Genomic DNA, 15,847 nt, shown 5'->3' with positions numbered 1-15,847 from the left:
AAATTTAATGACATTTTTTTAATTAGAATAATTTACTAAAGTCTAAAGGTTTTTCAAGAAAGTAAGAGCTATAACTATTCATAAAAAATATTAATAACCTTTTACTTATACGAGATAGAAACCCCTTTTAAAGTTTTTTGTAGATTTTTCAAATGTATTTTCACATTAAAACAGGAGTCATTTGAGCCAGGGACACTGTATATTTAACATAGTGATGCAGCTATTTGTTTTCTATAATTGAAGATATAGTAATCGGAAGTTATTCCAAACGTTTTATTGGTTATAGTTCAAATTAAAAAAAATCTACGAAACTGAATAAACGGTTAAATCAAAATATGATTTTACACAAGCCTGAGTGTTCTATGCTGTAATTGGACGTCTTGTAGTGCAAACAAAAATACTAGACAACTGCCAGACATTGTAATTTTTGTCCAAAAATAAAAGGGGAACAGGTGGGGAAAGGAATTGGATAAGCAACAATAGGAATAATAGCTGGGGAAGGTAAAATTAAGTCAGAGTCAATAAAACACATCAATAAAAAATATATATATACATATTTTAATCACATAATAATATACGAAGATAACAATAATCAGGAGTTTAAAAAAACACTTTAAGCTTTAGTCAGCTCGTCAATAAATGTTCTACACTTATTTTTAAGAACTTTAACTGCTTCAACAAAAATTATTTCGGGGGGCATGGCACCTACGGATTCCACATTAACTGTAACAAAAAGAGACAAAATGTAATAGGCTTTCACAATTTCTTTCCTTTCATAATATCACCTACAGTGCAGGCAAATACACTAACCACTATATCAGGAGACAGAAAAATATACAGGCGAAGGGTATTATATAAACCAGTGGCTTTTGACCAATACGCCGTGGAAAAAAATGTAAAAGCATAAAAACCCGTTTAGCATTTAACTTCATTAAAAGAAAAAAAATGCATATTACTTTCTTCCTTAAATATAAAAAAATATAACTGGATACAAAATCCATTTGCTAAAATTGATACATCGAGTTGTGAATTTTCTTACCAAGAAAAAGAAGAAGAATTGGTCGCCTTGTCGACGGGTTAAAGCTACTTTAAAAAAATAATTTTCTAAAATAACTATGGAGGAATTTTTGATTCCTGTCCAAGACAAATATCCAATTTTCTACATGTGGGCACTGAAATCTTGTTACAGTTTTCAACATCATATTTGTGTGAGCATGGTTTCATTCGAAAACTCATTTGAAAACTAAAAAACAAGACTGACTTACAAATTAAGACGATGAATTGACGGTAGCTATATCAAATATTACACCTAATACTTTTAAAATCTGCAGAATTGGACTAACTCAGGTATCACATTAATTGATTTTCAGATCAAATAAATTATATTTTGTTTAAGGTAATTTTAGTTCAAGTTTTTCCATATACTAGCATTTACCTGCGGTTTTGTTCGCGTTGTATAGGGAGAAATTAATCATTTCACGGAGAGATGAGAAGTGAAATAGACTACTTACTATTTATCCCAAAATTATAAAAGGACTATAAAGAACAATGAAATATAGCAATAATGAGCAATATTATTTAAAAAAAGAGTTGGCGGTAAGGTGGGATGTCTAAAAGTTAATGTCTTTGTTTCTGACCATTTGATTTTGGTGCACTGCAATTTTTTCTTATGATCAAAAGTGCACAGTGACATTGAAAAGGTTAAGAACCACTAATACAAACCATTATAAATGTAACTTTAACACTGGGAAAGCCTGCGTCAAAGCATACTCAGTGAAAAAAAATATATGCAATTTAATATTTTTTTAAAAACGAACTCACAAATAAAATGATCTCGCACTCGGCTCATGACGACAGCATCTTTAAGGGAGTCATGACGGAGTACGTTTCTGCTGCAGGTGTCGTATCTGGCGTCCTTGACATAGGCCTGGCCTTGGTGGTCGAGGCCGATCACTTCGGGGGCGAAACAACTTTTCAGGAGTTTAGCGTCCTCACCTACTACAGGTCTTGTGATGTGGACTTCAGGAAGTAAGCGGTAGGCGGCAGTGGCTACAGAGAAACAACAAGTCAGAACATGTTAAATCTTGGGTGGTTTAGTGAACTTGTACAAAGTAAAATTAAGTTTTTCTGTATGAAAAATATAATATGTATACAATAACTTTTTTCTAAACATGTTCAATTACAGGTTACCGACGGAGATATTATAAATTTATTATTAAAAAATACACATTTTTGTGCATAATTATCGATTTTACTTTAGACCAGCTCGATATGTAGCGATTAAGATAGCATTTGTAACCGCAGCCCTGTAATTGCCTAGAGTTCCATATTCTCATCTCAAAATGGTTCTCCATCTCTGTAAAAATTTTCAATTAATATTGTAAGTACAAGTAGAACATTTTCAATTAAAAAAAAAAAAGAAATCAAATAAAATAAAAAAAAAATTTTAATGTTGGCAAGAAAAGGTAATTCTAGTAAATATTTTTTATCTTCTTTTTTCTATTTCTTTTTTATGCCCAAATTTTATCTGGCGTCACTAATGTAATCAATGTTACACATTTTACATTTATTATTAGGAATTAATTAAATATTTAAATACACTCAACTAATATAATTAAATTAAATGTTTCAGCCGTTAGAACCACAGGATCCACTGAATTTAATGAAAAAATTTCAACAGACAGTCAGTAGTAATATTGACACAGTTGAGCAGCAGTGGAATAATTTTAAAAACACAATTTATGATGTCTGTAAAAAAGACTTAAAGCCGGAAAAAATTATTCGCAAGAAACAATGGATGACAGAACATATTTTTAATTTAATGGAACAACATAGAGTGGCTGGTACCACGAAACGTAATAACATCGAATACAAAAACCTCCAAAGGATTATGAAGCGAGATATTAAAAAAGCTAAGGAAGAGTGGATGAAGAGACAGTGTAATGAAATATATTTACCAAAATATAATATAAATTTTTCATAATAAAAAAAAAAACTAATATAAATAAAAAAACAAAATGTTGAATCCATAAAGACACAACATACATCAGAGTTTTACTAGGGCTGGCTGTTTTCTGCAAAATGTGCATCTTAGGTAATGTGGTCAGCCAGACTTTTAAAATTATTAAAACTTGTCAAATACATTTTTTTGTACTAAAAAATAACCAATGTATGTGTGGGGAGCATCGAACTCAGGTCAGCGACACACCAAAGCACGCATAGTGAAATCAATACACGCAACACTCGCCTCGATCCAGGTGGGTAGCACTGACCTAAGTGCTGATAACGCAAATTCGATTGTTAGTCAGTCCAATGCCCCGGAGGACATAACCTTCCCTTTGTCGTAGTGGGAGACCAGGGAACAAAGGAATCCAACGTATAAAAGGAGGACCCGTTCTATGGACCACTACACATCTCTTCAGTACTCTCTTACGGACGTTACTATGTCCGACATCATTTTTATTAAATATTTCAATTGTAATTAAATGGGAAATAAATAATTGTGTCAACATCTAACGCTGTTTCTTCTGTCTACGCTCCGACTGGTGTAGAGGCTCCTCAACACTCCAACCGCAAACATCTACATATGCATTATTTATTATTTGTCAAAGTAAAAAAAAACATTTCACCTGCTGTGTATATTTTATTATTCACTCTTTTTACAAAGGTGCTATTTTCTCAGTTTCACTTTTCTATGGCTGGCTGTTTTTTTGCATAACTACGTTAATTTCTTCCTAAATGTGTCAGGCTCTAGTATATTCCAAATATTTTCTACGTACCAACTGGAGAAAACTTAGCATGATCCTTGCCCGTCCCCTTTACGGCTACAAGAGTCAAATCTAATTCATGTCCGGGCCGCATTTTCGCAATCAGGATGTCATCGTGTACCGAACCTACCGAGGTCTCCTTATGCACTGACGTCTGGTTTCCAATTGGCTGCCATTTTATATGTCGGGAGTAAACTATAATTTAAATAAAATATGGAAATTCAAACAACTGGGTTATTAATTGGCAAGTTGAATGAGTTGTGAACTTCATCGCTCTTCGAATTGAATATTAAAGAACTAAAATACCACATACACATGAGTAAAGAAAAGACCTTTTTTTTAAATGGCATCATCCCCTTAGCACTGTAACTTAATTCAGTGTAACTTGATTATCTGTCACATGAAGGTGTGATCGATTCCTAATCCTCACCCAATAAACTTGTATTATGAAATTTTGTGTAAATATCTTGATACTAATGGAATTAAGTTGCAAATATGTTGTAGATAGGGTAAGATTAGATACTAACATACTAACTTGTATATATAAATTACTAACATAAAAATGTGTAAATATAAAAAATAAAAACATGACATTGGCTAGTACACCCCAGTAGCGTGGCGAAAAAAATCCACAAAATTATTTAATCCAATATATAATACAAATACATAGTTTACAAAAAAATGTTTATACAATAGGTACATTCAATATCATATCCTTTTTATTTATGGATGTAGTCACTCCACTGGCCCACAGGCATTTTTGGTAGGTTTGAGTCGTTAACATATTTTATTTATTCACCGCCATATCATTTGTACATTTGTGATTTTACAGCGCAATGATTATTTCTCCCAACCAACGAAGTTAGTATTATTGTTCATGTTCTAATACGTGTGTGAATAAACAAAATAAGAAGGATAAACTTGCAAATATGTGTGCATAAATAAATTAGTTGATGAACAATTCTTCAAAATTAAAAATCAAATAGAAGGAGAGGAAGACAGGACTGTTTCTTCAGACGTGATTTAAACAGAGATATAAAAATATTTTGACAGATGTTTTTTTAGAGATAATAGTGAATTTGTCAAAACAACCTAAGCCGTCTCCTACAGAATGATAATTTTATTCATCTTAATTTCCTTATCCGCACTTAATTAAGATGAATAAGGCATTGCATCAGTACACTAATCGCAGCTATCTCGATCTTTTTTTACTGGAAGGCAAAAAAATCAGTCTGATATTTTAGATGCCAGTCGAGGGACTGAAATGTTTCGGCGTAATTTTAAATAAATGTTTTAGATTGCTTTCTCGATATAATTTTTTTTAGCATCACTTACCATTGTGATTTTTATAAATATCCTCAGGTCTACTGGAATCCTTGGGTTGAGAGGTATTGTGAGTGCACTTTACTTTTAATGTGAATTCTAATGTATCGTCTTCATTTGCCTCTGCGGCCGCTAAAAGTTACAAATATTTTTTTCATAAAATTTGCATATTACATTATTAAAAAGTAAAAGTAAAGGAGATATAAAAGTGCACATGCACACATTTGTATTAAGAAAATGTTTTTGGTATAAATTAAAATCTTTTGTTAGTAACCACAGATGTATAATTAACAGACATGTTACTCCTATACCAACTACATCTAAGATGTAGCAAATATTGTGTTTTCCTCAACAATAAAAAAAAAGTGAGAAAGAGATACATATTTATTTAATTTATTCATTTTTTTGTATAACTCATTACCGTATACGGCGCTGCCGACGACGGCAGCCGTCAAAATGTTGAAAAATGTACTTGAAAATATAACTAATTATCGACTTATTTCATAAACTGGATTGTTTTCACCAACAAAAAGACATTTCTGTTATGTTTCTCACAGCTGCAGTGCAATAAAAGCAATTTTCATTACAACACGACGGCATACTTCTGCGTAGCGTAGCGTAACGTCTTATCAGGATGAAAGTCCGTTAAAGAAGAATGGCACGGGAGGCAATCACCCGCATAGTGTATGCGTCAGCATCTGCATAGCATAACGTCTGATCAGGATGAAAGTCCATTAAAAAAGGAAAGCACTGAAGGCAATCACCCACGTAGCGTCTGCGTCAGCATCTACATAAGCATCTGCATAGCATAACGTCTGATCAGGATGAAAGTCCGTTAAATAATGAAGGCATGGAAGGCTTTCACGAATTGAAATGCCATTTTCTTCGCGCTAGTAAAATGTATATTTCATTATACCCAATTGTTTACAAAAAAATAAGTATTCCAGGAAAACACGGGTGCTCGATAACTACTAAAATATAATTATATAAGCAGGAAAGGGAAAAGTCTTACCATCGTGTTTGTACTCAAATAGTCTCGCATCAGCTTTGAGTGGAATAAGTCCCAATCTGTGGGCAAGAACTTCATCTTGTAGAAGTGATGTATTATTCATTATCATGACTTTTTCGATGGCCATACTAGGAACCTCACTCAGCATGAGACGGCGGAATGCATTAGCAAATGCTGGTTGTATTCCGATTAAATCAAACTCTATTTCAGACTCATTTTTACGGACAATAACGATATTGAACTTCTTTTTAAATTTCTTGCGGCTCCACGGTTCGTCTGCCATGCCAAAATCATCTGGAGCCGGCTGAAAAATATTTGGAGGTTATAATTATTACAGGACAAAACAATTGGGTTTTAAAATTAAAAGCACCGTTACATAAATACCTTTAAACGGAATTCCTCTAGAAATATTCTAGGTTTATTTTCCATAATGACTGTAATGACAATGATTAATTAATAAAATATTCAAATATTTATGTTCAATTCTTGAAACCTGTCACCGGGAAAACGTCAAATAAGCACATGTTTTTTTTATATGGGTGGGTTGGCAAAACTGTTAAAGAGATGTACAAATAGTATTTAACTATGATTAATCGATTTTCAATAAATCGACTAAATGTAATTACTCTCAGAATGCGACTATCGGACTAGTTCCAACTTACATATTATATTTTTTAGTATTAACATCGAGTCGAATGTTCAATTAGATTATTATTACGTTTATGGTGTACCTACAACTAGTAGATAGGTAATATCAGGTAACAACATTCGCATCAAGTTTACGTAATTATTATAAAACTCAGAGTACGGACTGCTAATTGAATATACAGTTATGGTTGTTACCTCACGTGAAATGTTTATGATGTAGATTAAGTGAGTAGGTACTTTACGATAATTTATTCCACTTGGAGAAAATTCCGCTGGAATATAAAGAGCGAGAAATAATAAAATTAACAATTTCCCGCTTTTAATCTTAAATTAGTTTTTTGTTGATCCACCACCTAAAATGGTACTCAATTCATTTAGTATTATGAAAATATACTTGTGTACTTCTGTTACTAATCTTTCAAAATCATTTTACCATATTTAATAATGTGCCAAAAGTTCCATGAGATAAATTATTTTCAAAATAAATGTACCATCTTTAGATTTATGTATGCAATATTTAACTCGTTGGTATTTTTTTAATGATCCTATCTCATTTTTATTTTGGATGTCTAATACTCTGTCTGTTTGGAAAATGAATTTGTTTATCTTTAATTTTAGTTTTAGTTGTAATAGTGTTGCAAACTATAAATTATAGATTAGAGATTCGCTTCCCACTCTAGAGTGGAAAGTAAAATCATATTGTATCTACTTGTAGATACAATATGATTTTACATTCAAGCATTTTTTAGTAAGAAGTTGAAAATGCCCCCAATATAATGTTTGGCTACACAAAAGGCAATCATTATTGTTTTTATTGTACAAATATGGGTTGAAATTTTGCGAACACTAAATAAAGGCGAAAGCGCCAACCACTACAAGGTTGTTAGGTTCAATGTTTTTAAAGATAAGTAAATGACTTGATATTTTTCACATCCGCTCAGGTGACGTGGACGTCACTAGATGCCTCCTGGGCTGGTATTCGAAACGCTCTCGCGGCCGTAGAAAAACCATTTATCTCGCGTATTTACATACAAAATATACGAGATAAAGTGATTTCTACAGCCGCGACAGCGGTTCAGAATAGCACCGCAGGACCCTATCGCCAGATTACACTCTCGTCTCGACGACCTTCCAGGACGGCGGAGGTCCGCAGGTGTGAAGAAGAGGCAAATTGGGTTAAGGCTCTTCTGAGACATCCGTAGCACGTGTCCAAGCCAGGTCCACCGCCCACCTTCAAGACGCTTATTATAGGAGGCTGATGCGTCCGTTCGCGGACGTTAAACCAAACCGCCTCATAACTAATATTCTCCTCAAGGACTTTATCTACTCTCAAAACTCAGGAATAAATTTCTTACTGTGATTCAACTAGTTTTTATTCTCATAAATTTATGTTTTATTATATATAATGGACAGCTTGAATTGATAGTTAGTATAATGGGTATAATATTATGATTTAGGGAAAGCTGAAAGTAAATTGTTCACCAGTTTTCTTTGATTATAAACAAGATATTTACTGTAGGTACAATTTATGTAATAACAACGATCTCGTCCGCTCTGGTGCGTCAAAGATGTTATTTTAGTTTTTGTATGCGGAAGTAATAAACTAGAAGCGAAGTTTATTTCTTACTGTAATAAATATATTAAATTCTCTCCTATAAAAAGAAAAATACAATATACCGGTAAATTTATGCCAGTGGTGAGGACGGAAGCAAACAAATTAAATATTAATCTATGATTGATACTTTCCATATACCTGTCGGAGTAATTTTATGTAAATGTATAAATGCTCGTATAAAAGGTTTAATGTCGCGCTGTATTTTTGATGGTCTTATATTATTTAAATGGTTAATTAATTTTAAGTATTAATAAGATTTTTTTAGTTATTTTTAACAATTATTTTTTAGTTTTCTGGGAGAGCGTCAAAAATTGTTTTGCCTGTAAAATAAAAGTGGTTGGCAGAAAACGATAAACTCTTTTTCGATAGTGTAATTTAGAAAGAGGTATCTCTATCTATTGTATATTTTTTACTCTTTTAATACCTACAGGCTTCAGGCTTCAGGCGTGGCTAGTGAATGAAACAAATTAGACAAAAAGAAATGTCATCAGATTTAATAATTGATTTATTTGAAGAGAGAACAGCTTTACCATATAATGACTAATAACACATAAAATAAAAAACACAACAGCAGCCAAAAACGGTAACCAATAACTCAAATTGTTGACACGTTTGATTGGAGTCCACCCTGTAGCTCAAACGCAAATAACTATCGACGTGCTAATAAGCGACGTGATAACAATTTCTCACCATGGTTATTTATCGTATTCGCGTTCCCAATGCAACATCCGTGAACACCTAATATTAAATGTCAAAATATTTACGTTTCGCCACGTATAATCCTGCTACGTAATTACATATTCGAATTTCACGGGTGTAAATATGGAAAATATTCAAAAATTGGTATTTATTTATTATTTATCATACTATTTATTGCATTTAGCCGGCGGCGGAGGTTGGCAAGCCAAATGTTAAGAAAACCAGTCGCCATAGTAAAATTGTAATTTAATTTGGACTTTTTTGTATTAGATACTCCTTAATATTTTAGCACGTCGATAGTTATTTGTTATTGAGCTACTGTAGTGGTTGGGCATTCGCCTACCACGCATGAAGTCCTGGGTTCGATTTCTGGCAGGGTGGACATAGTTCTATATTGCAAATTTCATTATTTCTTAACTGGAACCTGAACCGTAAGACTGATTACCTTACCTACTATCTAACAAAAAATATCCAGATACGCTGCAATTAGAGCAGGTACCAATCCACAATGCATTATCGTATAAACCACCATTTATGTTCTTGGGGGTTAATGCTGAAAGTGCCTATTTCAGATTTTGGTCAAAATGAGTTCAAAGCATCATAAAGTACTCTTAAATAACCATTATTTTAGTGTAAAAAGTGCATACGTCAGTTACTTCGATAATTTGTCAAAAAAATCTGTTTGGCATGGGTATCTGTGTATATATTTTTATTTATTTATTTCATTAACCCTTCAAGTACGAGCGTGACCGTATGTTCACAGTGGAAACTGTCGCGAAACACTATCCCCACTTCTCCTGTTTTTAAGTAAATATGTGCGGTGCTATTCTGAACCGCTCTCGCGGCCGTAGAAAACACTTTATCTCGTGTATTTTATGTGTAAATAGGCGATACAAATGGTTTTTCTACGGCCGCGAGAGCGTTTATAATACCAGCCACGGTGGTATTCTGAATCTTCTCTATTCCCAGAGAGTGGTTAATAAAAGGATTTTTATTTTTTGTATGCACCTAAACTTTGCTTAAACTAAATATGAACATTTTTAGTTAGACCATTATTGCGACCTTAAGCTTTTAATTAGGTTGAATTGACCAAACCATATTAGTTTTTTCCGTTTTTTAATCAGTTTTTTTAGATCATTTGACGTTTAATCGTCAGTGTGGCCATTTTATGAAGTAAAGTGTGATTGCATTAAAAAAATAAAAATCCCAAACAAACGAAGAAAAGATTCTTACTATCACTCATGGTTGTGTTTACTATATCTATGGGCGGAGGAACAATAATATAAGTCAACTTTTTTTATTTTTCATTTTATTTGCTCTTCTTGTAGTATGCAACTATATTCACACATATTCCAAAACACGTAAGTCATATAACGTAAGAATAATATTATCAATGTACTTTATTACACAAAATAAATTTATTAGTTATCGTCTACAAAAAAAAAATCTCGAAGAAAATAACATTTCCTAGCTTTATGCCTTAAACGACATAACATTGAAGAGTTATCACCTTACTATGTATTCCCGATTATTAGCAATAATCCAATCCTATAAGCATGGAGAAATTCCCCGCAATTTTTATGACACAAAAAACTGCCTCCTGAAAAGTAAGGCATTTCGGCTTATGTAATTGTTTCCCCCACACATAGATATTTCGGCCCCAAAATATATGTTCTTTACTTCTTTAGTATTTGGTGTGCCACAGTGGAATATAATAAACAGTGTGTGGGATTCTTCTTCTCTGTCGTTCCTCAGTTCTGAGGTTCGTGATCATTGGTACTTTTACCAGTCATTCCATTGACAAAGCGTCTCCACTCTTCACGGCTCTGCGCCCTTCACAGCACCATAAAGAGTGGCACGTGACGTTGTTTTTACCTGGTCGATCCATCGAGCTGCAGCTCTGCCTCCACTTCTTCGTCCTGGCACACTGTCCGTGATTATTCTAGTCACGTATAGCTACGTGTCCGAAGAACTGTAGAATACATTGGCAGCATTTAGCCGATGGACGAACTTTTACGTTGAGTTCCTCCAGTATAGAGACATTTGTTCTTCTGGTTTTCCATGGTATCCTGAACATTAGACGCCAACACCACATCTCGAAGGCATTTATTATCTCCTGCTCACGTGTTTTAATTGTCCACGTTTCTGCGCCATATAAAAATATTGGAAACACAAGCGTACACACTGTGAACATTTTAGTTTTAAAATAAACAAAATCTTGCACTTTTTCAAGGTCTTGGAGTCTATTTGATGGTTGTAGCATATTGGCTCTGTCAATAATTATGAGCTTCGTTTTAGTTCTGTTTAATTCCAACCCAAAGCGTGGGATTAATAGCGAATTTTTTAGTAAAAAATTATGTCCATAAAAGAGAAAACTCCTCGTCCATGAAGGGTAAAGGAACAATTACATACAAATGGACACACATACAGAGATAACATACAAGACGTGTATATAAATTTAGACCCGTCACCCTTTATAATATTGATAAAAATTATAATAAAGCATAAATGCGAAGAAAACTAATTAAAAAATAGGAAAAAGCTAGGAAACGTTTTTGGTAAAAGAAAACTTAAGTAATAATAGCAGAAAAATGGAAAATGAACGAAAAAAACAAAAAGCGTAGGGAAAAGGGATTTTCCAAATAGTGTTTTTTTTTATACGCCTCTACTTGTTTGCGAGTAACTTTGGCTCTTAAATACAAGAATAAGAATGTTAAAGAATATGCGTCTTAACGAAAAAAATACTAGTGTTTTGGCATATTTTATAAAAAAATGTGGTCATAAACAGTAAGTGTATTGAGTTTTTTTTCCAAAGGGTGAATTAGATCGCTTAGGTAATTGTTACAGAAAAAAAAGGCATTTTAGTAGTCTAACAATCAATCCCCTTTACTGAACAATTGACTTTTTTATATGGACACTTTTAGCTTTCTGGCATTACTCCCTAATAGCATTTACCCCCTTTTCTAGCATGACCCTCTAATTTTCTAGCACTACCCTCTAATTTTCTAGCATAACCTTCAAGTTAGGTACTTGTATTATTATTCATTAGATATACCTAACTAAACTATATGAAATCTTTTTTATATTTTTATGTTTTTTCATTATGTATTTTCAAATTATTTAATGTAGTACTCACTCTTATTTGGCACAAAATTTATTACTTCTATTTCTTACTTATAGAGTGAGTTTCTAGAAACCATATCTCAATTATCATTTCAATTATGTTTTTATAAATACATTATGTTTCTATTGATTTCAATGACACTATTATTTTATTTTATTTCAATACTACTATATTTGACTATTAGGTATACTTTTGTTTTGTTGATTTCAATGATACTATTATTTTGTTTATTTGAATATGTATAAATCTAAATTTGTATAATTTATATTTTAATATTTATATCTGCTTATCTTTTTTACATTGTATTCTTTGGAATTTTATTATTTATACTTATACCGTGTTTTTCTGAGTTGTTATTTTATTGAATCACATGTCATTTTAATTTAATCTAATTAATTTTACTATGTACCTACATTTTATTGTTAATTATTATGGCTTGACACGGGCACAGCCTAAAAAGCCTTAATAAGTTCATTAATATTTAAACTTGTAATTTCGAATGAATAAATAAACACGTACCTACCTAAACAACACTAAGAATATAATAATCTTCGAATAAGCTGCTCCAGTTTACTACTCGCCTGAACTTGTTTTTGTTTGCCCATTAACCTGTATTCTGTATAACTTCATTACGTAAAAACGTCGCCCGAATTTTAGGTCGACAACTAAACGAAGTTAATGTAGGTTTTCAACTAAGTAACTATGAAAACTTATACGTACACCTTTAATACTTCTTTTTCAAGAAAAATCAAAAGAAAAGGCTCGAGAAGCTACTCTCCAGAAAACAGCTCCTGATTTTGCAAGATTTCCTTTGAGTTTTGCCAAAAAGAAAATAAGAAGCAGGACTCGGAACGACCGGTATTTAAGTGAAACTACTGGACAGGTAACTAAAATATTTTTTCCGACAATCTTTTATGCCTTTGATTTCAGGAAAACGCAGAAAGTTGGCTACGAACTGACTCAAATCCTCACAGGCCACGGAGGTTTTATGAGCTATCTTCGCCGTTTTAAGCTCTCAGAAATCAATAGCTGTCCATTTGATGACGAGACACCCTAAGATGTCCCTCATTTGTTGATGCATTGTCCCGCTTTCAGCTTAGAGCGAATGCAGCAAGAGGCGCGATGCAGAAGTCTGGATGAGGACCTAGAAGATATCGTAACAGTCATAAGGATTTATAATATGAGTTACTCGTAATATCATACATGGTAAAAATAGTAAAGGTGATTGTTGAAATAAATAAAAATAGGACGCAAAATGCCGAACGCTCTCAAAGTGGAACGGAAGGTCTGTTGATGCCAGTCAATAGTCCGGCTGAGAAGCCTAAATGGAGACTAAATGAATTTTCTGTGGTTTCCTCTTCTTAAAGCAAATTAAGTTCCTTAACAAGGCCACAGCCGATTATCCCACCAGATCCTCACACTATAGTCAGAGCAATTAGAAGGAACATACCTTTTGCAGTTAATATAAGCCTTGTACATAATAAGCAAAGCAAAAAATAAGTATATGTAGTTGGATAATTTATATAGCGCCATTTTTGTGAAAATCACCTCAAGGGCGCTGTACAATTAATAAATATCCCAGTACGTCTTGCAGCTACAGAGCGCATGGACGGTTGGGATTCTAGTTCCTCGTTTTCAATTAAGATCAATAAAAAAATATAACAGATAGGAGCTAGATTACAGGACGTCTTGCAGCTACACATAGACAGTTAGAAATTTAGCTCCCATTTACACATTTTAAAAATTGACAAATAAATTAAGTGTATTAATGATACTAAAAAAAAAAATATGAATAATAAAAAGGAGTAAGATTACAACACGTCTTGCAGCTACTAAGCGCATAGACGATTGGAATTCTAGACCCCATTTATAAAATTTAGGTATTTTTAAGTTGGTATATGAAAGCTAGATAACCAATCATCGTGCAGCTACAAAGCGCATGTACGAGTGGAATTCCAGCAAAGTTAGAATGATATCAATAAATTGATAAAAAATAGAGCATAGTAGTAAGTTTATCAAGTGTTCATGCCAAGAACTAATAAAAAAAAAAACATAAATAAATAAAGTTACTCCCATATAAAAAATACTTCTTCTTCTTCATTTCCTTTCCGCACCTAATGGTGCATAGGGCATTGCATCGGTACACTAATCGCAGCGTACCTTGATCGTTTTTTGTTTCCTGAAGGTTACATATATTTTTGTTACATACATACATACCTTACATACCTATAATACTAGACTAGTAATAATCATGTCTGATACATGATACAAACAATCTAGACAAATGTTCATACGAGGTTTTCCCAGAGCACGAATTATGTCATGCCTAAAACCCGTACAACTTTTGTTAAGATACATCTCTCCTTTATCGCACGAGTGTTTAATATTTTGGAAGAGCGTATTAAGCTCTCAAGGGCAAAAACTATTTTCGAGAGAGGAGTTAAAGACTGGATTTTCCTTAGTGGGAGGGATTTGAGTGGGAAACTCCTTGATGGTTTTCCAAATTTCTGAGTTTGCTGTTTGCCATATTTATGTGCAATATATTTATTTAAAAATTACATTGTTATGTTTTTGATCCAATACAATATTTGTGGTGATATACTCGTATGTCTGTGCCAACTAATTACTCGTCCAACTCAACACATGACTTTTAGTCTCATGAAGTTGGGACTTATGTCTAAAAAAAACTGTGTAATAAGCTACTTGTAAGTAAATAAAGAAAAAAAATCTTGATAAAATCCCTAACCGATCAAGTCCAAGGTTGTCTACAAGCATTTGAAAATACTCAAAAGATCGTCGATTAAAATGGCTGTTGTAAAGAGAAGTTTTATTAAAACTAATTAGTTTTTTTCGGGCGTCAAATAATTTGTAATACTCCACTCACCAATAAAGGTTTCAGGGCCTCGATTATGATGGGAAGATAGAATTTATCTTCAGGTTTATCTACAAAGTAAAATTAAGTTTTCAGTATGAAAAATAGAATATGTTTACAATTTTTTTTTCTAAACATATTCAATTACCGGTTACCGACGAAGACACTTTGAATTTTCATACAAATACATAAATATCGATATTAGTTTATACCGTCTCAGTATATACCGATGAAGATAGCCGTTCATAATCACGGCCCTGGTCCTTTGCTTCGTAAAATTCAACAGATAAAAGAATTGAAGTTATATTTACGTAATAACATGGGCAGGATGGTGAATGTTGCAGTACGTTTATTTACTTGAACTACCCAATGAGGGGTCTTAAGTCCTGAAAAAACTTTGGCTTCCATGTTTCATTCTTATAAAGGTTCTGCATATCTCTATAACGACTAATTAATTCCAATCATTCGCTGCAATAATAAAAACATTAAGAAAGTATAATATTATAAAATAATTCAAATAAAACCGAAAAATAACAAACAACGGATTGTTAATAATAGTAGAAGAATCAAATAAATGTTCAACCATATACGCGCTGGCATTTTTATAATAAAAATGCTTAATCAGCTAAAAATATTTGTTTCATAACAAAACTAAATTATCGTTAAGTAAGCTTAGATAATGCCAAAACATGGCTGAATACTTAAAAGTCGTATGGCTGAATATTTAAAAATACGCGGTAAGTTTTTTTCTTTTTCTTTATTTATTATGGTCAATAAAACAAAAACCATT

At 32.7% G+C, this 15,847-nt stretch overlaps 1 protein-coding gene across 1 annotated transcript; it reads right to left on the bottom strand.

The window, feature by feature from the left end:
* Positions 1-537: 537 nt before the first annotated feature.
* Positions 538-6,619, bottom strand: Polr1C (RNA polymerase I and III subunit C). Its single transcript, XM_088240505.1, has 6 exons — positions 6,484-6,619; positions 6,103-6,403; positions 5,103-5,222; positions 3,780-3,962; positions 1,822-2,049; positions 538-723 (listed from the first exon to the last, which is right to left on the bottom strand). Exons 1-6 carry the CDS (start codon positions 6,526-6,528, stop codon positions 614-616), a joined length of 987 nt encoding a protein of 328 aa, XP_088096631.1. The 5' UTR covers positions 6,529-6,619; the 3' UTR covers positions 538-613.
* Positions 6,620-15,847: the final 9,228 nt, after the last annotated feature.

The sequence above is a fragment of the Micrasema longulum genome, unplaced genomic scaffold (assembly GCF_059751315.1).
Source record: "Micrasema longulum isolate JH-2025_06_02 unplaced genomic scaffold, ASM5975131v1 h1tg002471l, whole genome shotgun sequence".
NCBI classification, from domain to species: domain Eukaryota; kingdom Metazoa; phylum Arthropoda; class Insecta; order Trichoptera; family Brachycentridae; genus Micrasema; species Micrasema longulum.
This window is presented reverse-complemented; position numbering and strand designations above follow the sequence as displayed.